The sequence below is a fragment of the Brachyistius frenatus genome, unplaced genomic scaffold (assembly GCF_029030835.1).
Source record: "Brachyistius frenatus isolate BFR_SWC_R1_liver_20210118 unplaced genomic scaffold, ASM2903083v1 Contig_9, whole genome shotgun sequence".
Lineage (NCBI taxonomy): Eukaryota > Metazoa > Chordata > Actinopteri > Embiotocidae > Brachyistius > Brachyistius frenatus.
Genome location: NW_027210608.1, coordinates 3,166,781 through 3,194,146, shown reverse-complemented (window position 1 = coordinate 3,194,146; position 27,366 = coordinate 3,166,781). Strand labels below are relative to the sequence as shown.

Sequence of the window (27,366 nt, the reverse complement as noted above, 5' to 3'; positions counted from 1 at the left end):
TACTGTTACAAGTTTGCATCAATATGATTATATGCAGGTATACAGTATATACAGACTGATAATTTTTAACCAGACAGTAAAATAAAATATGCAAATATTTGAAAGTGAATATTAAGATATATAAACAAGAAAAGGTATGAACTCTTTGCAATTCAAGCATGCAGGTGAAATTTCTCTTTAAATATGGTCAGATTTTTATCTAAGTTACAGTTCTGACCAAACACAGTCTATCAGGACACTGACAGCACAGCCCGGTAACACATCAATGCGTGTATACACGTCAGTCCCCTAGAGGATACCATGTCAGTGTCACGCCTTGCTTTGGTAGGCATAAAAAATATGTACACGCATGCACGACCAGGGTCAAATAAGGAGGTCATGGGACCAATTACAAAGACTGATTAAGTTAGAGCAGGAGGAAGGCCCAGCAAGGCTGGAACAAACACAGGACATTTTCCCAAACAACTGGTGTTTGAGTTCGTGTGAAAGCAAAAACCATCGTGGATTTATTTTCAGTAACATAAGTAAATTAGGTACGTGACATATTTAACTTACCTTTGATTTTTGACGTCCATAACGTTACTTACACAAAATGACTTACTCTAACCCAAACCATGATCTTTTCCTGAGACTAACCATGTGGTTGTTGGTGCCTAAACCTAAGGCACTCTACTTTTTACATGTGGACGAAGCAAAACGTGACACTGACGCAACATGACAATGGTATAGTGAGCAAGAAGCCAGGTGCTGAGTTTAATCAGTGTCAGCACAGCTGCATACTGCTGAGGCCAGTCTGTTTGTGTACAGGAACACGGTTACAATACATTCATTATACAAGAGAGGTGTCCTGCCAACTGTGTCTCAGTTGGCCTTTCGGTACAGCTGGTCAGTCAAAACTCAAAGGCCCACACTGTAACTGATATGTATTTAATACGAGTAGAAGAGGCAGAAAAGGCACAACACATTTTTACATGTCTCTGAAATCCCAATTAATTTGGATTGTTATTGCATATGAATTTTCCACTGTCTACAAAAATCTGAAACTGTCTTCCAAAAGATGAACTCTATTGTGTTCAAAGCCTCAGTTCCTACCGTGACATAGCGCGAGAAAGACTGACAGCAGGCAACATCTCTGATTACAGTCTTCAAAGACATTTTCAAAAATCAGCCTCTCTGTTGGATCCACCTGATGCCCAAATCTCATTCTGTTTTATTTCCTTTTGGAGTTTCAAACGTTACCCAGCGTGGCGTTATGGAAAAGGGCAACCTGAAAGACCCACCGCCAACAGCAGGACGGCCAAGCCATGCTCTGCTGCTCAGCGGGGGGGGGGGGGGCCCTCACCCTGTCTGCTTGGCACTGGCTCAAAAGATGCATCTTCAACTACGCTGAGTTGAAAGAAAGATCACAGCACATGTTTTTCTTTTTTTTGTTATTTGAATCAATGTCCTCCCTCTCTTTCTCTTGTCTCTCCTCTAACACTGTATGGTTTCTTTAGGATTTGTGTTTCATATTTCATGGCTTTCTGGATAGCACAAGATCAGCTGTTTTGAAGTTCAGAGGAGAGCTCTGCAGTAATGTGATTTGTGGCTGCACACACATTCTCACTGGACTCTACCACAGAAAGTAACCTTTCTCTTACATATAGAAAAGAAAGTGAAAACCACATCCAAAATCTTCTCTTCCCATGTTGAGTTTTCAACCTTCATTTTCCAGTTAATGTAAAACAGTTTTAGTCAAGCAACAGTATTTGTATCTCGAAGGGTCTAAAAGTGCAAAATCTTTTGTCAACAGCTTCCATATTTACACATTTTTGACTCTGACCTCTGCTTGAGTGGGAATGTCAAAAAATAAAATCTATTTGTATAGGTTGGCATGTAGAAGCCATTGGTGAGTGGGATCAGATGGCATGGAAAACAGATTATTTTGCCGGGCTACCAGGGCATAACCCCTGGCATTAATGTTAATGGGAAATCACATGACCTTGCAGTTGCCTCCGAGCAGCTCCATTTTAAATCCAATTGACATGACCCAGGTCTGGGAGAGGCTGGAGACACGGTGATGCAGGCACCTGATACCCGAGCATGAAAACAGTCTGGTTTTCAATTTTTTTTTTTTTTTTTTTTTCAGGGTATCCCAGCGGCCCCCTGAGAGGTTGCCTCTACTCCCTGAGGTGAACACGAGAAGACATAGCTGAATGTGGAGCCGTGGTTGCTATAATAGTTGCTGCCCATGTCCCATGCCAGATGTCATGTGATCCAAACACTAAGCAGGATGGCAAAACTGTAAGGTATGTTGTTGCACTTTGCTCAGGAGACAGAATACCCCTTGTTTTCAGCGGGTATATTGTACTTAAGGTTGTGTAAAAGTCCTGTGATGGAGTTGGCTTTGCCAAGTATTGCTTTCCAATGCTTTTCAATCTTCCTGCTTGGGGAGGAATAGTGGGGATAGTGCCAACACAACACAAACAGGCTTTGTTAAAGGAGCTTTGCACACACATATGAATGAATGAATGGAAAAGCAGGGGGAAAATAACATTGAGTTTTTTCCACAAACATCCAGTGATGGATTTGCCTACAAATACAGTGCCGTTCTGCTGCTCTGAGGGTCATCAGCACAATTTAATTACATTAAGAGACAGCTAAATTGGACTATGCAAACAGACAAGGCTTAAGGGATTACTGGACCTCTGACAGAGAGATCAAATTTTTCCTTCGAGCGTGAAACAATATGCCCAGTTCCTGGCAGGCTCCATGTGGACACAGATACAGGGATGGAGAGCTGGAGGGGGCCAACGGCATACAGCCAGATTAATTCTATTACTCATTTTCATTTACTCTATTTTATGCATGCAGAAAAGCACAGCATTTCATAATGCACTTGACATGATCACAGCCAAAACAACAAGTCAGTGTGCATCTAAAGATGTTGTTTCTCTTGATCACTTTACCTGCCCTGCCTTTATGCTTTCCCCAGTACCTCCCAACTTAACCTCATGCATTTGCAATGTTTTGTCTGCATGTCTAATACTTATCAAAACCTCTTGAAGGAACATTGTATTATTGAACACTGTGCTCTCACTGTAGCTGCCAGCTTTCTGTATGGCATCCTGCCTAAATGTTGCACCACTGAATTTAGACCTTTTACTTCTCTTTTGTCTTCCTCGTAGAAGTAGTAGCCATGACGGAGCTCTATCATAGGATTCAATTTATCATGGTATTCGAAGGGAAGAAGTGGTTGCTTTTTTTTTACTTCATTCATAGAAAGGCAGTCTGCAGACTGACATTTTCAGACGTTGCCCTTTACCTGCATCCCATTTTGTATGAAACAAAATCAAAGGTATTGATGACATTTTCACCCAGTGAATTATGAAAACTCAGTCTAGTCAAGAAGCAGTAACTTAAAACCTTCAGTAATATGTTTTTTTGACTTCCCCTTTGCCAACCCGTGAGGAAATTTCTCACTCTGTTCACCACCTAGTGGCTCACAGTGCCTGACTGCCACTTAATGCTGAGCAGGTAAAGTGGTGTGTAGTGGGTGGTTATAGCTGTTCTGCACGAAGACAAAAAAAAAAAAATGGTCTGCTGCAACTGAAAACACCTCAATGAATTAAACAAACTCAAAAAAGTTGCAGGTTGGAAAAAACAAACAATGAGCAGAAAGAAGTTTAAAAACTCACACAGAGTGGAGGGAAACTGCAGAGTCTCTCTGGTTTCATCACAAGTGAGACGTTTCACATTACAAAATATCACTTCTCTGCAATGCCTGGTCATTAGATTGTAAATAATCATATTTTATTTGAGGTAATGTGTTGTTTGAATGCTATAACACAATCACACCTGAAGTAACTGAATTAAAATTGTGCTTGGACTTGTAATAACAGAAATTAATTCTGTTTTTCCACTTTTTTTGTTTTGTTTAATAGGGATTATGGCTATTTTGTTAGGCCCATGCACTATTTGCCAGCTTCACTGCATGCTGCAGCTGCAAGTTGCTGGATGTAGCATCATAGTGAGCAGAATAAAAAAGTATGCCAAACCGATTTCTTTAATCATAAGTGTCATCCTTTTTTCTTTTTTTTTAATGAGAGCCATCAAACTATCAGAGCAGTTTAAACTAACATGTTGTGACAAGCTACTGCTGTCAAGGCTGTGCTGTTTAATTACATATTCATTGGAATAAGACAGAACACATGTTGGAAAAATAAATAAATCAAGGAGCCTAAAAAGCTAGAAATCAGTTTCTTACGTTGTCGTACTTGCTCAAGTTGTGTTTGTGCCTGCAGGCACTTGTTATTTTAAGCCTACAGGTGAGCTGGTGAGCTTTGTGTTTGAAAAGGATTAAAACATACAAGTTTCTGTAAAATCCCTCTCAAAGGTTTTAAAGAATATTAAAGTGTATGCTTTAAATCAAGTGTAATTAACACTCATTTAAAGTAAATGAGTAACATAAGCGTGTTTTGTGTGTAGAGTATAAGCCCAGCACTGCCCAGAACAGCCCAGTATCACGGCAAAGTTTTCTCTAAAAGATTCCTCCAGCTCCGCTGTCACAAGGACAGATACAGGAGATCATTCCTGCCCACTGCCATAAGACTTTACAATAACTCACCTCTGGCAAAATCCATCACAGTACAATAACACTGTTGACTGTGTTTCTTGGTTGCTTGTATATTATATGTATATTATATATGTAGATATATACTGTACTGTATGTATATATATATATATATATATATATGTGTTGACTGTGTTTATTGGTTTGTTGTATATAATATATATAGATATTTAATGTACTGTATATATATACTGTATGTACTGTGCATTTTATATTTTATATTTTTATTTTTATTTTATTGCTTTTCTATTATATTATTCTATTCTATTATTATTTTTATTCTATTGTTTCTATTATTGCTCCTGTATGTATGCTGCTGTGGCGAAAAAATTTCCCCTCGGGGATTACCTACCTACCTACCTACCTACCAAAGTGTGTAATACACCCAGCCACTAGAGGGAAGTATGTCTTTGACACACTTAGCATCGTCTAGGCATAAGAAGATAGGTAGGCAGGTTACGTGAGGAGAGGTCATGTGACAAACATACGTCGATGGAGGTTATGAGAGTGCAAAGGATACTGAAGTCCATTTAAGGTCATGGAGTTAGTTTGAGTCCCGGGCATCACAGTGTTTTTTGTTTTTGTTTCCTAACCATAACCACGTGGGTTTCTACATGGTTTTGTTTTCCTAAAGCATGTGACATTGATACATTTCCCAAAGCAAAGACGTTACATTGATGCATTTCCCTCTAGTGGGCGGGTGGGTGTATTACACGTGCTGCCGCAACACCGGGTAATGTTTGATTAAAAGCACCAATAGCATGTTATTATCAGCTACACTGAGGTGCAGACACCTGCTCGCTAGTAAACACATATTTTCTCAGACACACATGCAGCGGAGTGACAACTTCCCCTCCTCTCCTCCATTTACAGATTGCTGTGTTGGAGTTTATGAGGTGATACACAGGCCGACCTCCTACTCCCCAAAACCAGTTGGTCCTCACTGCCACGCTCATCTGAAAAATGCCCGGAGGTGTAAATTTGTGCCGACAATTTATCTGGACTGCCAGCTCTTCAGGTGTCTCTTCTCCCTGAGAAAGTGGCTGCTGCTCCTCCAATTGCCCTTAAACAATTACTTGGGTGAGATCAGGGGGTGACTGCTGCCATTTTAAGTGCAAGTTTTCTCCGCCACCACTGTGCAGGCCATCCAAACCATGCGGATACAAAAGCTCTCAAGTACACTGCGAGCAAAATAAAGAGGTGGAGAAGGAGGGGGAGGCAGATAAAAGCTGACACCCAATGTATTATAACTCGGCTCTATTAGATATGAGCTGCTGCTAGGGTGAAGCACCATAGCTTAAGGCAAAGATACCGCTTGCTCATTGTGCTTTCGCGAGGGGGCTGGGAAGACTGTGCAGCCACTGTGTTCTGTGTACAGCGCACATTCTCTCATGCATGATTTAGTAAAGTGAAATTCTTACTTCAATATCCAAGTAGTACAGTAGAGGAGATAAAAGGATGTGCTTAGGCTGCAAAACTTATCGCAGACACACCCTATGTGTTTGAAAATTGGCCAGTAATGAAAACAGAGAGAAATCATTAATTAAATGCTGCTGCCTCTTGTTAGCATTCACTCGCACTTTGACATATGTCACCTAAATTATACCGTCACTTGATGAATATGTCAGCCTCAGTGGCTTGTTTGCTTTAAGAGTGTTGCATTCTGGTTATAAGCTTTGTTGTTGCTATGTATGATGCTCGTGGGACTACATGCTGGCGAATGTCTCCTACAGTTTTAATGCTGATGCAGTGCGTGTGTGCAGGTATGTTAGTCAGCGTTATTCAGCTTTATCCAGAGGTGTCAGACTTTGGTTCAGAGCCACAGATCATCAACCAAACAGATGCAAATCTACTTGATTAATTATTGTTCCCCAGTATTTGATCATTCTTTTAAAACCATATACATGGTACAATCTGATCACTGTAATTATAAAGCTACACGCTTCTTCTTTAGCCTAGCCTTATGTTTTGTTCACAACACGAATGTATATCATATCAATAATAAGTCCTTTTTAAAGAGTGAGTTCCAAATGATTTTGGCATATTATATTTTAAAAAGTGATATCGTATCTAATTTAACTGAAATATTACATTGTTTTTACTTGTCTTGTTAGCTAGTAACAGAATATGTGCACGCTTTAATATATAAAAATAATACTTTGTATATTGTACCAAGTTGGTATCACTTCCTTTTCGATTAACTTTTACAAAGGCTACAGGCACACATTTTACTAATATACAAAACATTTACTAAATTACTGTCTACATCTATTTACATAATGAATGCGTAGATGTTAACACTGATTATACATAATCTATCTATCAAACATTCAGTAACTGTTTACATATTTGTTACAAATGCTTCATAAGATGATTTGAATAGCCTACTGTCAACAAAATCCCAAATACAGGAGAGTTGTAATTTTTAATTACCTCAAAGACAAACTGTTATCATCTGACTCACTCACCCACTCATCAACTGATCTCAACATGTCAGTTTTTGCAAAAATACTTGATATAAAATCAACATACAAACTGTCACATGGATGGACTTATTTCATTGTATTACAATTTGTAGTAACTGTAAATATTTGATACTGCAGCACCTCTACAGTCACAAACTAAGAAATCCCTCCTCTCCCAACTCCAAATAATACAAACAACTACGACTTCGATCATAAAAATGTAATTGTTAAGTTGTAGCCTGATGAGCATGAGGTCAGGTGTCGAGCAGTGATGTCACATTAGGAGGTAACCTGAAGTCCAGGGCACACTCACGTGCGGAATAGAGATGGAAAACTATGAACAGCACTGTATGACTTCACCCTTTATGATACCAGTAAAACAAAATTTATGCACAACACAGTTGACTTTTACCAACTGTGGCTGAAGGACAGAAACAGGCATAGGTGCCAGCTCTGAGGGTGCTGAGGGGCTGAATAATTAAAAAAACAGAACTAAGTATGAATTAAATCAGATGACTTTGCTAAAAAGATGACAGAGGGGGCTTGAAGCATCAGTTGGGAGACAATCACAGAGGTCTCAACCCAAATTATCCAAACTCTGCTGAGCAGTAAAACTATTTACCGAAGTGTTTGTTCTAAACCTCTGTTACTGTTAATCCGTGTCCTACTGAACTTTTTTTCACCCTGTAAAACAAGGAGTTACTTTGGGTTTTTCCCTTAAAACTAAAATTAAGAATATCTGGAACTAAAACAATACAGCTGCTCATTTTAGTTTTCCAGATCTCAACAGTTTGACATCATAAAGGTATGTCCAAAACTATGAAAATAAGATATTAGTTTTAAAAGATCAGAGTTACATTTTTAGGTAAAAGGAATTCATTAAACATAAATTCATCCATAATGTATGTCTGCAAAATTACAGATATGCCAATTGTGCAAATGAGCTATTAAATGCCAAATGTAAATGTCTTTTGAAAAGACAATATTTTCCACTGACCAGTGCTTTTATTGAAAAATGTTGCTCCTTTAAAGGTTCAGAGTCACCGCATATAACAGTTGGAGCTTTCAGACTTGATCTCACACAGTATCTGGTTCTTGTAGCCCTCAAATGTCTGAACAAACTTCCTCCAAGCTCTTAGGGTGTTGGTCTCATATTTGTCATGAATATTAAATACTGTATGTCACGGTTTGTATGTTTGTACATAATGTGCATGTCTGTCTTGCACTCGCGCCTCTGCATACGTCCTGCTTGTGTTTGTTTCATTGTGAAAGGCCTTTTTTCCACCTGACACGGCGTCTGAAAGCATCTGACAATCAGGGGGATATTAGAGGGTTGGAGAGATTCCACTCTGGCTAAGTGGCTTTTATTGCTGTGGAGTGTGACACCGCTCATACTTGTAATGATTCACAGTACTGTTGACACATGATAGTGCAGATACTCGGTGAATTACTGGTTCTCTGACTCTAAGGTTCTCTGCTGGTGATGATTTGGTCTCCAGAGAGCCCGCTCGGCCACTTCATCAGCATTTTCTTTGATCATCACCAACACAAACACATCAATTCATTACAACTGACTGATTTTTTTTTTTTTTGTTTTTTTTGTTTTGTATTTACTTGTTATAAAAAAAAATGTAACTGTTGTTTTTTTCATGAGTAATTTTACACAGAACACAAATATTGCACAGCGTAAAAAGCACAAATATTTTTTGCATGGAGATCGGAGCTTTCGCACCATGACTAAAGGCATCAATCAATCACATTGTGTGAAAGTCGAATGGACAAAACATCCAACTCCTAATGACACCAGGCTATCATGTTAGTGAGGAGTTTATGTTGGATGAAGTACAGTTGGTAGCAAGCAGGCAACAGGGTTGCAGCAGGTTTGGCTAAAAGCTCCTCTTATTTTGTCGAGTGAGGAGCAGCAGGACAAGATCTTCATCACTGGACAATGATTCAATCATCTTCATGAAGAACGAGCTGATGCAAATCTATTAACATGTTTTTTAAGCAACTGCTGTAAAGTCATATAAAGGTAAGGAATTTAGCATTTGTCATGTTGTTTACTCGTCACGCTACTGGTGTATAAAGAGTTTATTCCAAAATAATTACATTAAACATGTCGAAAAGATTCAGATCTTGAAATCAAAATAAGGTCAAATATAACCCATGATGTGTATAAAAAAAGAAACATAATTCTAAGTCATGGGCTGGTGCAAGAAGAGCAGAATCATTCAACTGATGCTGCTCTCATTTGGTTGAAAGTGCCCTGCAAGCCAAAGATGTGTATGAGGAAGCAGCTGATCTCTTGTTTCTGAGACATGAAGCAGCTTACATGATTAGGACACTCGTCCATCATGGCTGCTTAAACCCCAATCTCCTTAATGCTGAGTGCCAAGCAGAAGCACGCTGGGTCACTTTATGAGGACAAAGGTTCGACTCATTTGGAAAATTAATGTGTGGCCTCGATCCTTCTAGATGAGAATTGGAAACTGACCACATGCTCTCTGAGATGGAATGAAAAGGCCAGTATTGTATGTCTCCATTTAAATCTGACACACCAAATAATATAACTATGCAAAAACACAGTAATCTCCTCTTTGATAGTTCATGTGTCTATATGTGTACAAATAGTATGTGTGCTGTAATTTGCACAAGTAGCACAATTTCTTTTATACCTATACTGTATTTATTAACATGTATCCTCCCTGTATATTTATGTTCGCATGTTCTTTGTTGTAGCCTATGTGCAGACAACCTGTGTGTGCTTAGATGTGCATTGCTATACTTGCTCATCTGTGCATGTGCAAATGTATTAATGTGGATGTATATTCTTGCATTTGTGTCTGACTTGTCTTTCTGCTTGTATGTGAGTTCATTAGAGTCTTTTTATTATTTTGCAGAAAATGTAGGGCTATAATGTTTGTTTGTGTTTAATTAGTCTATTACATACAAATTTCTAAAAATGCAAAGAGCAGATATTGAGCATTTCATGATCATTAAGTCAGTGTATACTGTCAATAAACTGATTCACACAGCAACAAGAGTAGCAAATGAAATGCATGTATATTTGTCCTTATCGTTTAAAAAATCTATATGTCATATTATACTAATCTATGATTAGTTTCTGTATTGATACAGTATAGCTAACATTTTTTTAAAGTCTGATTTCTCCATAACATGACAGGTTTGTTTCTGAACTACTTTTTTGTTTCCTCGCACTTCTTTTTGCTTTCCCCTGATACATACTGTATGAACAGGAAGTGTGGAGTCCAGTTACTGCCAGGAGACACACTGCTTGTGTGACACTTGCTTTTTGTTTTTACTCATTACTCCGTTCAAACAGATGAGCACTGACACTTTACACCTATTGTATTAGTTGGAACTGTTACTGCTCTATACTGGTTAAAGCTGTGGATGTGGATTTTTATGGATTGTTGAATATAGCTGCATTTGTGGTTACTTCCAATTTTTAAGTGTTTATCAAATGTGTGTTTTTACCAATATTTTGCCAGCCTGCAGAGAATATGCTGAGAGACACTAAAAACTGGCCTGAATTAAAACGATTCACACTGCAACAAGATATCCGCGCAATACAGGACACCACCAGTACAAGTATCAGCCCTCAAAAAGCGATTTCCTGTTCGACTTTATGCTGTTGTAGGTCAGGCAGAGACTAACCTGGGCCTTGTTGCTGGACCATCTCTGACAGATCCTGTTGGTGAATGAAGAGAACTAGACCTCCAGCGGCGAACAGCAGGACGAACCAGAGGGAGCAGGGCAGCCTCCTTCTCCGTCCACGCAGGGAGTCCACCACCATCTTCCACTTCATCCACAGCATGATGCTGCACAGTGAGATGCTAATGTAATAAATTCTGATGGAAATTAAAGAAAGAGAGAAGAGTGTCGTCAGTGTTTGTAGTGTAGTATTAACACAGAAGAGTAAATGGTGGTGGACAAATAACTAAGTTTACTCAAGTAATACACAAGTCTGAAGTACTATTGCTTTACCTGAGAATTTCCACTTTATGTTACTGTACATGTTTATTTCAAGATCACTACATTTACTTAATATTGTTAGTTACTACTTAGAAGATTAAAATTTTACAAACAGAACACGCGATAAGATTATAAACCATGATGCAATTTCATAGGTTAATCCACCCAATAGTATATAAAATAATTAAAATTAGCTGCACCTCAACCAAGTGCGACAGTAAACTCCTACCAGCACATTCATGTACCAGTAATAATAGTACAATGTTTTAATATATAAAGGTGAAAATTTTGCAGGAGCAATTTTTCTGAATTATTAGTAACATTTGTGTACTCTAAATATATTTTACTACCTTTTACCGGACTTTCCCTCATGTTATAGTATTTTTAAATAGCTGTTTTGCTACAAAAGTCAATAACTTGGCCACTTTCTCAACTGCTGGTAAATAGTATTTAAATGTTGGTGAAAACATGATAAACAGTGCTGTATCTACTTCTAATGAAAGTGAACACCCAAATTCAGTTTTGTCCAAGATTATAATAGTTGTGCCCGATTTGCAGATAAAAATGGAGGTCAAATATTGGCTCAAAATTAGCACAAGACCGAATCCTATCACTTCAAATTTAATAATAATGTGAAGACAGAATGACCAAGTAAGTCAGTTTATTTTATTTATAGAGACCCAACATATCAACCTATTCAAGTATTTAAGTTAAAAAGAGAAGAAAACGTAATATTAAAGCTGTTTAGAAAATCAACATGGAGATAAGACGAGATAACACCTAATCCCTCCAAATATAGAAACCTGCGTTCTGTTTGTAAGGATACAGTTTTGTAAACACAATTCCAGTTGGACTGGTATGAGTGCAGACCAACTCTGAGGTCTGTTCATACAGCAGAAAGACCGGGTAGCATCTGTCTTCAAATTGATATGCAAATGAGCTTTGGTTACTACTCAACCATTGCAGGAAATAAAATTGGCTCTATTTCAGCGATGTCCCAAACTTGACTTTCACATTGTATCCTGAGCACAAACCAGAACTTATCAATAAATGATGAGTGTAAAAAAACGATGTGTCATGTTTCCTGCTGTAATGTTTGAATATACAGGGATTTCTGTCAAAATTTTGGTTTTGTTTATACAGATGAGAAAATACACAGAAAATGAGATGCGGCACAAAGTGCAAATAAGCAGATGAAACAGAATCCAAGAGGGACTTATAACAATATCTCACCACATAATCAAAAAGGACAAAGAAGACGTCAAAAAGTTAACCAGGAGAAGAATGGTGCAAAAATAATAAAATACATAAATAAGACAAAGTTAACAGCTAATGGATGTGGGTTTGTGTTTTAAAGTAGACAAATGATGACAGAATGATTTTTGTGCCACTTATGGAAGACTGGATCTCAGAAATACTTGAAGTGACCATGACCTCTTACCAGCATGTAATGTGTTAAGTTATATGTGACTCATACGTGATAGATTTCATGGTCAATTCATGTATTTCTGTGACATCCAGCAGCATTTGTCTATGCTGTCCAAAACGTTAATAATAAAATATCAATGTTTTAAGGTGTGACCACACTGGGGTTAAAATCCACTTGGTTGGGAGGTTATGGAAATATCATGGTTTGGGTTAAATGATCACTTGAAATGTGGTGTGAGTTAAAGTTACTACTTCCTTGTACTTAGGCAATCCTTGCTATTATGTTTTTGTTTTTGTTTAAACTGCGCCCCTCTTGGTTGGAAACATGAAGCTCAGTCCACTTTTTGCACCACCTCCTCCTCATAGGCAAATTTGTCCCGTTACATAATCTGAACCGTGTCAAATTTCTGGGTTTTTTTTTCCCCAAAGGTGGCAAAGGCATGAGCTGCACTCCTCTGCCTCTGATTGGCATGTACTCATTGCCTTTGCTGGTTGGGTGTCAGCATGAAGAATGATGATTGATTGGGTATTATCAGGGTAAACCAATCAGAGGCAGAGTCCCAGCTAGAATTTTATTTTTAAAAACAAAAACGAATAACAAACATACAATGTTCCAGTAAAATTCTCAGCCGGGAGGTTTTTTTTTTTCTTTTCTTAAAGCTAGGAGAAACTGAAACTGAAACTCCTGGTCACTCTTGGGCAATTAACAGATTTAGTTTATTTTTGGAGTGAAGAGAAGCAAACACTCATTCTCACCTACTCCTTGCATCTCTACATCAGCCACATGAAATGCACCCATAGAATAATCAGGCTAACAGTCTACTGTGATTCTGGTACAGAGGTGTACAGTTTGCGGTTATCAAGGGCAGCAAATGTGTATGTGAGTTGACATCAGCAGCAACTATAGGGTCAGGTTATGTCATTTGTAGTCGTGTATGGTTTCAAAAGCAAGTGAATGCAGCCCTTAGGGGAAAATGTTTGTTAGTCAGTGGGTCACCAGTGTTGCAGCTTCAAAACATGTGTCCTTTATCACATGGTATTAAAGTGAGTTTGTAACATTATTTAAAGCTGGAATACTCCCATTTATGTCGCTGTCAGTCAGTTTGGTCATTAAGAAAAACTGAATAGGGGAGAAAAGAGCCAATGTGTATTACATGCTATCAATGACTGCAGCTGTACAATAACCATAAAATGAAAATGACACGTTTGACTTGGACAGACAGTAATTGGACTGACATGTAAGCAGACCCATATCAAAGTCAAAAACATCACAGCATTTGCTTTGGTAGGGGTTAAACTAGTCATCCAGATGGCAAAACATGAGGCCACCCTAATAACCATTTATTCTGCTTTTTTTATTGACAACATTGCATTTCCATATGAAGTTTCTTGAGATCCATCAGTAGGGAAACCATGCAATCAAAAGCACACTGATTTCTTCAGGAGTAAGTATGGTTATTATAAACAGACATCCCGGCATTTGTTGCAGAGGAGAGAAGGGAAATGCAAGTTTTCTTTTATTTCATTTATGTCTCTCTTTACACTGTGATGACTGTATTTAAGTGTCTGTCACTTCAGATCAGCACACTACACATTGCAACTCCTGCATTATGAAAGTAGCTTTAAATTACAAATCTTATTTACATGCTGTAACTGTTGTTTATGGAAGTTTTCTATGTGATGATGGAAAGGATCTGTGTACACGTGGTGATGTTCATTGTTGTTGCTGTATAATGGGGATGTGGTACCCTCTGTGCTCCGTAGGGGTACTTTGGGTGTTGAGATATGGTTCAGGAGCTATTTCACATCTGCTACTTCTTTCATGTTTACAGTAAGGACGATAGAGATGTATGCATAGATTTCAATCGCTGTAATATATCATGTTGGTTGGCTGTGCACACTACACAGTTGCCATGGAAACACCATTCGTATCCCTATGTACTCTACAAACTTTTTAATCAATGGGCTGCTATCCATTGTATGAAAGCCATAATATTCATGAAGATGCTACACAGACAGAATTTAAAGGTGTAATCTGTAAGAATTAAATCCCATTTTGTAATACCACTATGTAGCCCTAGATTAGGAGGTGATACTGTATACAAATATAATTTACAGTCCAGCTTGTTTACCTCCATTTGTAGCAAAGCCATAGTAGCAAGAAAACAGCCATAGAAAAATCACCATTTATTGGCACCATTTAGCATATTTTTAAGTACTGTTAATGTTGTCATTAGCTGCAGTATAGATCCTTTTTGAATTGTCCAAACAACGTCAGTACGTCTGTTTGTTTGCTACATAAAATCATTCAGTTGGATAACTAGATGATGAGCTACTTGAACTTGATACATCTAATCTAACTCTTCTGAACCGCATATCAACAAAAAGCACACTAAACATATCAACACTATCAGTACCGTTGTACAAAAATGTACTGTGTAAAGGTATTCAGCCCTGAGCTCATCAGTGGAGACACCCTGAATAACAGGCACACAGAGAGGATAAGAGAAAGGCAGTGTGGGTAAAAACTCTACAAATTGTTTTGATGGTCCACTGCAGATGCAGCTTTCGGCCTGGATTAGTTTGACTGATGGTCAATACATTCATAACAATAAACAATTAGGTGCCTTTTTAAACAGTCTAGAGGAAACAGTACGAGTTCAGCATCAAACTTCATTCTTTTACTCACAAACAGCTGTCGGTGGAAAGCAACATGTTAACTCTTGTTCTGGTACTTTTTTGCCAACAGTTTCATAATTTAATGCTGACAGTTCCATTCACGACAATAAGAAATTAGAATTCACTACTTCTTCCTCTCAAGATGGACTCACTGTACCGTCTTGTGGTACTAAGTGGTATTACAAGACAGAACAGGCCAGAGCTAGCTGGTTAGAATACTAACTTCAATAGATGTCTTTGCGAAACAATACATAGGTGTCTGTGACAAAACATCAACAGTGCTATTTCGTCACATTCTTTTGATACTTGCAGTTATTTTTTGAATGTTTTAAACTAAATATCTTACAGAATACCCCCTTTAATGTATTTCCATTAAAATATTACTACTTTGGTTTGTACATGAACAGTTACAGACTTTATGGAAACTATTTAGGGAAAAACAGAAAAGAAAAAAAATTGAACTGCACATTTTGACTGCATGTTTAGCAGAGTTTATCTATGTTTGCTGTGATAAATGAAATCCCCCTTCCCCTGCATGTGAAGACTGAACTGACTGCTTTCCAGTGGACTCAATTTTCATCCTATACTGTCAGAGTTGTGGAAGCATTAAATGCAAGATGGGAAGCTGATGCTATCTTCTTACTCTGTTTTATCAACAGGGTTTGACCTTTTACATCTCAGTGTCATTCATACTGCCAGTGCAAAACCACGTAATGTAATCTCATCGCAGGAAATCATCCCAGGTTTTCACTTCCATTTCCGATTCTTTTTCAGGTCTAACCCCTCAGCTTCATCACCTTACTTTTCTACAATATATTGGGGTCAGGTAAACAGCTGCCTGTTGTTTCTGGCTATTGGAGACATTTTTTGAAGTGCATAAACTAGTGTTTGGTTTTGTACCCCCAAGTCCAGTGCGTGGAAAGGCAATGTAGTATTGAGTCAGCAAAGTGTGAAAAGCATGTATTCATGTCAGTGTTGATTTTAGTGATTTGAAAAGAGTGTCCTTGTTTTTTTTAGTCTTTAAGCAAGTGGCTGGTCTCAGCAGATGCCTTTCCTGTGTTTTGTTACATTGAGACTGTCACACATGCCTCATTACTATGATAAAGCTGTGGGCATTTCATTTCTACTATTAGCAAAATATAATTGTACATGTATTGTACTTGTTATCAAACATGAATGGCAAAGCAGCTTGAAACAACATTTCTACAATTAGAACAAGATAATTGTACTGGTATTGTACTTATTATCAAAAATTATTTGCAAAGCAGCTTGAAACAATAAGAATGTAAACATAGGACAGGAAACCAGATAGACAAGAGAAAAAAAAATAGCTTAACCATAAATTCTGCCTCTAATAAATGTACAATCATAAGTCTTTGTTGACATTGCTGTAAATTGACATATATGTTCATGACTGAGGTCACAAGTTAAAGTTGGTGTTATACTAGAAAACCTTGTCTGTGATATTCTTTCTGTTTTCCTTTGTTCATTAACTATTGGCTCATCCCTCTTCCTGTAATTTATAATCTTTAAATTATTTTCTGATTAATGCCTGTTATGGGCGGTGCAGTGGTGGTTAGGACTGTTGCCTCATAGCGAAAAGGTTCTGGGTTCGAATCCGGTCCTTTCTGTGTGGAGTTTGCATGTTCTCCCTGTGCCTTCGTGGCTTCTCTCCGGGTACTCCGGCTTCCCCCCGCCATCCAAAAACATGCATCTCAGGTTAATTGGTGATTCTACAAATTGCCCTTAGGCGTGAATGGTCTTTGTTTCCGTCTGTCTCTATGTGTTGGCCCTGTGATAGACTGGCGACATGTCCAGGGTGTGAACCCTGCCTTCGCCCAAAGTGAGCTGTGACGCTGTTCAGGATAAAGCGGGTATAGATAATGGATGGATGGATGCCTGTTATGAAACTTTTGCAATTGTCCCTTCAAAACAGAATGAAAACATACATATTTGTTGTCTCTAAAACTCAACACTGCGTGGATGAATGATTATTAAATAACAGGAGTGTGAGGGTGTGTGTGTGTGTGTGTGGGGGGGGGTGACGACAACTTTCAACCCTGTAACATTCAACCCCGTCCCTGTTTTTGTCTTTTAAAGATTGAAAGCATTTTATTTGTTAGACTTTTATGGTGAAACTGGAGTGCAGCGCGTAGTTGTTCAAGAAGTATGTGCCCCGATAGATATCAGAAAAGGTGTATATGTACTCTTTCTACAAAGTAAGGAACCACTAGTGCTTCTTTGTCGTGGTGATCTCGGTATCTTAAAACGATCGAATGTTTAAATCATGAGGATTTGTGCATTCAAAGGACAAATAATTTGATACAGAAATATGCCTAGGCCATTCAAAATACGCCATTTGAATTTTCACTTGGCCTGTTTTTGGGCTGGTGAGTGTAATGGAGTTAATAAGTTGTTAACAAAATATGATAGCAGCATAAAGGGCTGTGAAGTCACGCAGCTAAAAAAAAAAAGAGGAGCAAAGTAGTTCTTAAGAGATTGGTCTGTTTCTCTTTGAAGCTCTTAGTGTTGCTGGATGCTGTCTAACTCCTGAAAAATGTTAAATTAAAATTCTTATCAAAATGCCTTAGTTTAAATGCTGCAGTCTGAGGTTTTAGTGACTTGCTGTGATGACTCTCCCCATCCACTAATGCACCCACTGACTGTGTGTGATTGTGGACCTGACTGTGGTCAGGACTGATCCTCTTGAGTAATGAAACTAGTGCCCAGACATTTTTACAAGAGTGAAGAACCTTCTTAACATATTGAAAGCAGCACTGAGAAAATGAAGCCAGTGTGTAGGTGCCTTAACATGCAATACTACTGAGGGCCACTGGTGGCTGGATCTAACAAACTGTTCAAAAAGCCTAAAATTCTCTCATGAAAAGTGAAAACAAAGCCAATACATTTGTTCTACAAGTCATTATGGTGTTATTAGCTAAATTTACTCCTTCTTCTCAGTGTCTTTCTGAAAATAATTCCATAATTAATTAGATATTAAAAAGGTTTTCCGTCAGATCCACTCCTTGCTCTTCCCCAGCTTAAATCAAATTGACATATTATTAAATAGGGTGACGGCCAGAATGCCAGACTCTGGGCTGCAAAACGGCAATGCACATGCAAATGGGTGTGTCTCCACCTGCTGAGAACACTACACTTTACATTGAAGTTGAACCACAACTCAACACTCCCACTTGTGTTTGTGTGTAACTACAGCATTTACCTATGAACCAGGACAGGCCTGAAAAGGAGCAGCCAATTTCATCTGAAATAATAAAATAAAAGACAAAAATAATACCACTGCAACTGTCACAGCTTGACACAAACATCTCATTATGATCAAACAACGCTTCATTCTAAAGACACTGCCTTTTTACTCCACTTCCAAACAGATGTATACGCCAAGAAATGACACAATGTGTCCCATTTTATGCAGGAAAAGATTTATTATGTGTCAGAGTGATAATAGGGATGATTCTGATGTTCATGTATAATACACATCAAAGAATTTGTGCTTTTTGGTTCCAAGCACATCAAAATCACAGCTGTCAAACACATGTGGTAGCCTACATGTGAAAGAAGTGTTTAACTGTGATATTTTTTTTTTTTGAAAATTTGCTAATAAGAACAGTTTGTGGTGAAATAAAGCATTTAGTCTTTTACAGAACAGAACCGAAGTGTGTGTTCAACAATATTCAGTCAGGTAAAATCTTGATTAAAAGGCATGTATTATTTAGATCCAAATAACTAACTGAATAACAATACTTTAGAAATGATTTTCTTCATTAAGTAATGTCATTCTTCTCTGATGTCTTGTCTAACTAACGTTGATAAAGCGGCACAGTGTTGGTCCATGTGAATTATATTTCATGAAGCAGCATTATGCCCTGACCGAGGTATCAGTTTAAAGTAAAAGCTGCCAATGTGACCAATGTGCTTAACAGATGTGTATTTATTGTGTGTATATCAGGCTTCATTAAAAAGCACATAAAGAATGGTAGAAAGAGCCCTACTGATACATATTCGCTACGAATTTATAATTTCCTCAACAAATCTACGCAAAACATTTTAATTGACTTTTTTTTAAATAACACTAAAACAAAATAAAAAGCGACCTTTGGAAACATGACTATGATGAAATGTTTCATCAACAAATAGAACCTAAAACTACTATTTGACTAAAACCTAAACACCCACACTTTCTTCAAAAGATTAATGGCACTTTCATTGTTTGGTCAGGACCTTTGGACTTTTTTGTTTGGTCTGAACAAAAATAGCATGTGAGAGAAGAACCTCAGACCACAGTCCAGACCAAAAGACCAAAATTTAGTCCAACCAAAGAGGTGGTACCGGCAAGGACCAAACTGAACCATGATTTGGTGAGCTTGGAGTGTGAAATCACCTCTTCGATGGTTTAGACTTCTGCACTAATTACAGGAAGTTGAGGTAGGCCATTGTCATCCACTAAATATGAGAAGAAGTAAAAATGACATGGAGAGAGGAAGAGAGTATTTAACTGTAATTTGATCCATTGAAGAAATCAAAACTCTCCCTGAAAAACACATGAAAATAACACAACTTATAACATATTTTCTAAGAGGAAAATAATAATAATAATATTCTGGCAAAGAAATTAATCTGGTGATTTATTTTTCTTTGTTTTAACAGAAAAGGCTAGAGACTGAATTAATAACCAGTCGACGTACGATGCACGCCGTGTAAAAACCAATCAAGTATAGGGATGATAAGTATAATTCATGTAAAGTTATTACGTGCACTGGCAACATTTCATGTGAGACCAAATGGAACCGAATCAAATGCATAGAATGTAACAAAAACATAGACCTTAGTCTGGACTTTAGGTTGTGAAAACATCCTAAAACTGATACCAAAGTCGGCTGCCGACTTACCGACTGCTCCACAGGGGTAAGCTTGTGACAAGGCTCCACCGCTGTTCATAGAACTAAGGTTACAATGTGGATCAGTTTCATATATCCTCAAAATTTTAACATCCCTGTAATCAAATATCACAGTCCTAACCATTACACTGATATATATTCTTTAATACTAACAACTAATGAGCATCAATCTTACTCTGCATGTGAGCCGGATGCTTCATAACATGCACTGGCAAAGAAATCAATCCATTTTTACTACATATCCAATCACCTGCTTCCTCTGTGGTTTGGAGCATTTCAGATGTCCTAGAAAATGTTCTAGGATATTATTTTTTGATACGATTCATGGTTCAGTGAAAGTGAACAGTGTTGGCTACCAAATAAAAAGAAAGGGAAGCCGTTGCCAGGTGTCTTTCATTAATAAATGATTATGTGCGAGGGAATTCGACAAGCGCACAATGGGAGCTGGTATAAGATCATGTTCAAAGCACTGCTAATTGTCTTATTTATGACAGACGGTGAGCTCTGAGATGAACTTATGCACGCTATTATAATAAGCCTCTGCAATCAGCCATCAACCCTCCCAGCTTTCTCTTGCAGCCGTTTACTGATAGAAAAGGTCTATAGACACGTTAAGAAAGTTCCCCTATTCAGCAGCAAGAGGGTAATATACATCGAACAATACCCTGACTACTTTCTTTATGTAAACGTGCTAAGGCACCTGTACACTAACATGATAGAGTCAGAATAAAGGATTCATAATGCTTCAATGCAAACAACCCACAGAACTGTGCAATGGTTGTGTACAAATGTGTCCCACACATACTGAGATGAAAGTGTTCAACTTTTGATTTTATATTTGAAATTCTCATCTAGAAAATACAGCTGCTGCAGAGAACAGGCAGTAAAACCTGAAATTTGTGCATCTAAATAACAGATTCAGCACCTTTCTGCAGTTAGGAGACCAATCAGTGCGTGACTACAGCTTTGACAAACAACGTCTCGACTGCAATACAAACTAGTTTTCAATTTTCTAAATCTTTAGACACAATTATATGTGTCACATAACCCTGTTATATAGAAAACTGGACCATAGCTGTTTTTCATGCTTCATTTCCAACAACCTCCTACTGTTTGGATTAAAAACAAATAAATACATAGCCACAAATGCATTATATCGTGTATATAATGCACATATACAGCAGTGGCTACCAAAGCACTGGCGCACCAGAAACAAAATCTCCCAAATACCTTACAAATGAAAAAGCTGTGACGGTGACCTGCCACGCTGGCCTTAGGATAGCTACCAGCTCAGGCAGAGCAGGTGATGACAGCTCCAACACAATCAGACATGCTCAAATACAACACATCCTCATCATATCACGTCAGCCCAATACCTGCCAAGGGGCACTGCTGTGCTCCACCACCAGCCCTTCAGATGAGGTTACAGATTAGTTTCTATTTATACGCAGGGTCTTCCAGCAGCTCAATGACCAGCAGAGTGGAGTGGATGAATTACATGCAAGCCTATCTGGTGGAAGAAAAAGGGACTACCAGCCTTAAAAAAAAAAAAAAGAAGGTGTGTTTTAGATTCTTGTATTTATAATTTTGAAGATCTGCTGCTAAAGTTTCATTTCACAGGGGGAACAAAAAAAATCAAGCTGCTTTTATTTCTCTGGACAGCATAGGATTTGTTGGTGGTTTCTGTGTTTTCCAAAAGCTTTTTTGGCAACAGGTTTTCATTTAAAAAATGTGGGCCTCGGGGTCAAACTCAGTCCATTTTCTCTGCCATCAACACACCTGACCCTGATACACCAGACAAATGGCTCATTTGGCAAACACTTAGGCTGTATTGTCTCATGCTTTCATTACCATCTAAAACTATAATTACGCTCAATGGGTTCCTCTTAGTAATGATGCACTGAAACTCACCAACAACTTGTGGCTAATTAAAAGCTATGAGCAGAAGATCATTTGCTGACCTGAACAGAACGCCCAGGTGAAACCATTTGAACTGCTGCTGCTCTCTTTCTGTTTGCAGGAGGATGCAGGCCTTCAGTAGATAGAACGGAGGAGGAAGTTGGAGGAATTTTTATGCCTTGACATACTGCAGGACAGATGGTGCAATGCTGCTGCAAGTATTGAGAGGGTATTCCTAATATTTTCAGCCTCTGGGCCTGTGAAATGGGAGCAAATATCAAGAGGAAGGTTGTGTTTAAAGACACCCTCCAGTAAAAATCAAGTTTTTAACCCTGTTAATATGCCCATGCGGTGTTTCTTTTGCTTGCTGGAAGACATATCATGTGTGAAAAAAAGCAGTCAGTGCCATGGCTAAGCTTTTCTGTTTGGGAACTTAAGTGTAAAAGCCTGCAGTTCACTTCATGAATAGATAGGGTCTGTCCACGCTCCATTGAGGATTGTTTCCAGTCGTTGCATCCTAATGGCCGTAGACCTCGGGTTAATTTTAAAACTACTGGAGCAGCCTTCAACCAACTGCCACTGACCACATTATGACGTAGGTTACGTGCCAAAACTCACCAGTCTGTAAACAACACAGACCCACACCCACCCCATCACCACCCACAACATGAGTAGAGTGCAGCAACATGTTGGTAAATGACCAATGTAGGCTTTGCAGACTCCTTGATGTTTGCTTACATTGCTACAACTGTTTGTTTCACTTCATTGAGCTTTACCACTGCTGCCATTGTTCGAACCGTTGGACAGTCTCAAAAAGACAGATTCAGACAGCCAGGGTTTAAGCGTCACATACCTAAAGAACCAATCCCATCAATTTATGGGATGGGCTTTTCAATATCATTGAGCTGCCAGCTCGAGCTGCAGGTGAGAGGTGAAGGGATGGGTGGACATATGCTGAAAAAATGACTAGAACATTGCATAATTTTCAAAGTTTCTTTAGGGCATTAGGGTATTTTATTTTTGGAAAAAACTTGTAAATATGCACTTCTGATAACCAGGTATGAGTATTTGGTACTCATGAGAAATCAGCTGCACAAAAAAAGTCTCAGGTAACTGGAGTGTAAAATTAAGAGGAACAAACAGACGTATGTGTATAACTGCATGTATTTCTCTGTATGTTATATGTTTGTCTGGGTTTGTGGTGCACACAATGCACCATTGCTCTTTACCTAAAATGTGCCCTGTACATACATAACACAGAAGAGCGTTGTAAATGAACTTGTAATTTGCATCAGGGAGGTACACATGAACTTACTTTGTCATTTGAACTACATAACTAGAAGCATGTTGTTAAGTTTGAAACTTTTCAATGATCTGTGTGTGAGTCTTATGGCACATGGATATGCAGACAGTCAGTCAAACATATACCCCTCTCCCCCTTCATGGAGCTTTTCTTGTGTGTGTGTTCAATGAAACAGTCATCTGTATGTGTTCAGTTCTTGTGCAAATGGTGGATTGTTTACACAGATCTTCGGGACATCTGCTAACTGGCCATGGCACGCAGAACACATATGCAGTAAATATACTATGAGGATATTGTACATTCTGTCCTCATTTGTGCATCTGCTCCAGTTAACCTACTGTTACTGTTAAGGAACTACCAGTTGGACCAGATGTCCAACCACCATCACTGTACAACTGGCTGCAACAGTTTCACCAACAGCCACCAATCAGCAACCCCTCTTACTCACTTTAGGTCCTTGGTCGGTCAAAAAGGGAACATTATATCACAATGTCTCTCTTTATAAGTGTAAGGTGCAAAGTGATGACATCCTTGTCATACTATGGTCCACTACCCACTTCTCAGATGAGGCAACAGCTTAGTTTTTATTCATACATTGGGCCTTACAGCAGCTCACTGACCTGCAGGGTAGAGTAGATACATTACATGAGAGCCGATCTAGTGGAGGAAAAATAACTCCCAGCCTTAAAAAAATTTTTTTACTTCAAATAAATTCCTGCCACTTCTTGTTTGTGATTCAGTGTGGTTTGGATTCCTGTCCTTGCAATGTTGAGAATCTGCTGCGAACATTGCATTCAACAGGGGGAAAATTACTTTGTGTGGTCTCTGTTGTCAAAACACTTTCTGGCAGCAGTTTTTTTATTTCTAAATGTCAGATTTTAAAAAGCAATTTTCTAGTGTGATTGCCCACTACACATTGGGTCAAAGGCAGATACTGTACACTCTGTCCTCAGTAGTGCATTAAGCATAACACAATTACACAATATTTTGGACTCAATTCAGTAAAGAGGTCCAACAACAAATCATATTAATTTAGGAATTTCAGCAGGATTAGCTGCGTTAGCTGAGTGCCTACATTGCAAATACAGTGTGAGGACAAACTGGCTGATGATACTGATTCTCAATCTGCATGCGAAGGCAGTGTGTGTGTGTGTGTGTGTGTGTGTGTGTGTGTGTGTGTGTGTGTGTGTGTGTGTGTGTGTGTGTGTGTGTGTGTGTGTGTGTGTGTGTGTGTGTGTGTGTGTGTGTGTGTTTGTTCTTGTGTGTGTCATTAACATTTGTGATGTAACGCAGCATACAAAATGTAAATGCTGGCATAAATGAGATAAAGGATGCATCAAAAAATGTGATGCATCCACACTAGCTTGAATTTCATTTGAGTTTTTTCCTTCTTTTTTTTCGTTCAGTCACCTTGGCCCAATTTCTCCACACATTCAATGGATACACTGAATAACTCATTAGAACTAAGTCTTTTGAAGCAACATCCTTTGGCTTATTCAAACATCCGGTAAACCTTGACCCGCTCTGGATTTACTGCTTAAAGCTCTTAGCATGTTCCCAACAAAGTCCTCTTCACCAGTAAACATGCAAATAAATCAATAGTGCTGAATTTTTTTCTCACCCCACTCATTTTTCCTCACCTATTTTTTTAATTGTCAGAGAGATCTGCGGATTGCCAGGAGAAAGGTCATATCACATCCCTCCACTTGATGCTTGTCTGCTTTTGTAATTCTTTGGAAGCTTGCTGTATTTTTATGTGATTTATTTATTCTTTGATTTCAGTGTGAAAAGGAAAGTTGGATGATGAAATCATTGGCTGCTTAGCTTCCTTGTGATTCTTGTCACAAGGGAGAGCAATCTTAAACAGTGATCAGTTTGAAACAGCAAAACAAAACCATTACATTTGCCATTATCAGCGCAAGTGTTGGCCTTAGTGAGTGTTTCCAGCGAAGCCCCAAATTCCTTGCCAACATTTTTTGTCAGTCATGACCGTAGGAGCCAAAGTATCTTAAACAAAATGGGAGAATGAAGCACTGACAGAAATACAAGCAGAGACAGTTCACAGTGGTTAGATTCAAGGTCTGACAGCAAATGCACTAATATGAAATAAAGTAAACACAACGCAGCACCTTTAGATTATTTTTAAGCTGTACAAGCTTTAAAATTTGGTAACATTACCTTAGCATTGTATTTTGCAGCACATTTTAAGCGTGCAATCTGGATCTACATGACTGTGCAGAATTCTTGAGTCCCCACTGACCATTCCTTTGTAACTTAAACCTAAAAACTCAACAACAGACAAACTGCAGAAGTAGAATTGGCAAAACGGATTGCTGCCAACAGAGCAAAAACATAGAGAAGTATGCAGAAAAACGTAGTATGCGGGTTCGCAAAAGGTCAGAAATGACTGAATAATGTGGGGATACTGGAAACGATTTCCATGATTAAAAAAATAAATGGCAATTATTACCTAATGTAGATTTTTGAGAATATATGTAGATGCTTGTTTTCTATTTTTCCCTGAATTCTAGAGAAATATCGACTTTCTAACGTGTTCCACGGGTCATGCTAATATGCTGTGCTCCTATGCTCCATATACTGATTGAGCAAATGTGAAGAAAAGTCACTGTTTATTTACTCACAATGTTACACTCAGAGTGTTCGAAGATAATGTGAGGCCGTGTGCCTGCAAGTTGAAGTTGAACATGAAGTGTACATTCTCAATGGAATAATGATCCAAAGCACACGACCAATGAATGGTTCAAAAGGAAGAAATGGAGGGTTATGGAGTGGCAGAGTCAAAGCTCAGATGTGAATTCCATTTAAGACCTTTAACTGTAAGCACTGTTATAAATAGGACTAAATGTTTGCCTGTTATAATGTCAAAAAAGCTAACAATGTTGCTGGGATCAATACATTCTGAGACTGCTCCTGTTGTGCACAAACGATGCGTAACACTGTGAAGTGCACAGAGCAGGAGGAAGGTTTGTAAGTGATACAAATTTCATCACAGTTACACATATTTTGTGAGCAGTGGTCCGGGTGCATGTGCAATGTTTTACGCACTTGAAACTTGAGCAGAGAGCACACATCAAAGTTTGTGACAAATTAATACGGAACAAAAAGAAGCAGCATGGAGCCCAGATTCTGTTATTTTAGGCAAGAAACTTGTGTGTTTTTATTTGGCTGTGAGCGGGGGTCATGTTGGAAAACCCAGGTGCCATAAGGCCACAGTTCAGGTCATTTGCACTGAGTGTTTTTCCTCAGATGCCTACTTTGTTGACAGTGTGACCCTGAGGATGTGTTCATGGTACACAGCCCTGTGAATGTCAAAGATAACCCACCTGGATGGGGGTCTAACCTGATGTGCCCGTTTTTGTTTTTTTTTCTTTGGTGATATTCGGCCCCTCAGAAATGCAAATGTCCCTCAAAACACCTCTCCAGGCTCAGTGCTTCATTGCCGTCGGCTTCCTGAAGCATTTTAAGCGTCTCCGTTGCCGATTTCCAGAGTTTGAAACAAAACTTGATGTGCGCCCTCTGGTCATGTCCACGGAGAAATCACAGACAGCGCTCACAAAAACGTGCGTAACTTTGGTGATGACTTTAATTGAGCAACATCACGATGCTGTGCATTGCTTGCACGCATCAGGAACAGTCCTGGAACTTATAGATCCACCCTTGTATACAGTTTATGACTTGAGCCACTGAAAACCTATGAATCCGAAAAGCTCTTTTTCAAATACAGCCATTGTACGAGTACTACAGATCAATATCTATACATGTTACATTTGTTATAGATAGTGTCTCTCCAGTGTTGCTGATTCCAAAGAGACAGGAACTCACCTTTTCTTCTTCTCTCATGCATCTTTTATAACAATGTTCGAGGACCATACTGGTGTTTTTACATGCTTTATCCCATTTGGCTGAAAAAGTGTGCTGCTGGCTCCTTTGTGTATTGTTGTTATGCGGTGTGTTTATGTGGTGTAGGAACCGAGATTCCCAAGTTTTGACAGCAGACTGATGAACGAGAGCCTTTTTGCCAGAATCTTTTGAAGTCCCATCGTC

At 38.6% G+C, this 27,366-nt stretch overlaps 1 protein-coding gene across 2 annotated transcripts in view; it reads right to left on the bottom strand.

The window, feature by feature from the left end:
- The window catches only part of LOC138616240 (carbohydrate sulfotransferase 8-like), a 173,236-nt gene that overhangs the window by 119,211 nt on the left and 26,659 nt on the right, over window positions 1-27,366 (bottom strand). For both annotated transcript variants that reach the window (XM_069690401.1, XM_069690402.1), the window contains one exon: window positions 10,756-10,949. In XM_069690401.1, the coding sequence (XP_069546502.1) occupies window positions 10,756-10,915 (160 nt within the window). In that variant the 5' untranslated portion in view covers window positions 10,916-10,949. The remainder of the gene's footprint in view (window positions 1-10,755; window positions 10,950-27,366) is intronic.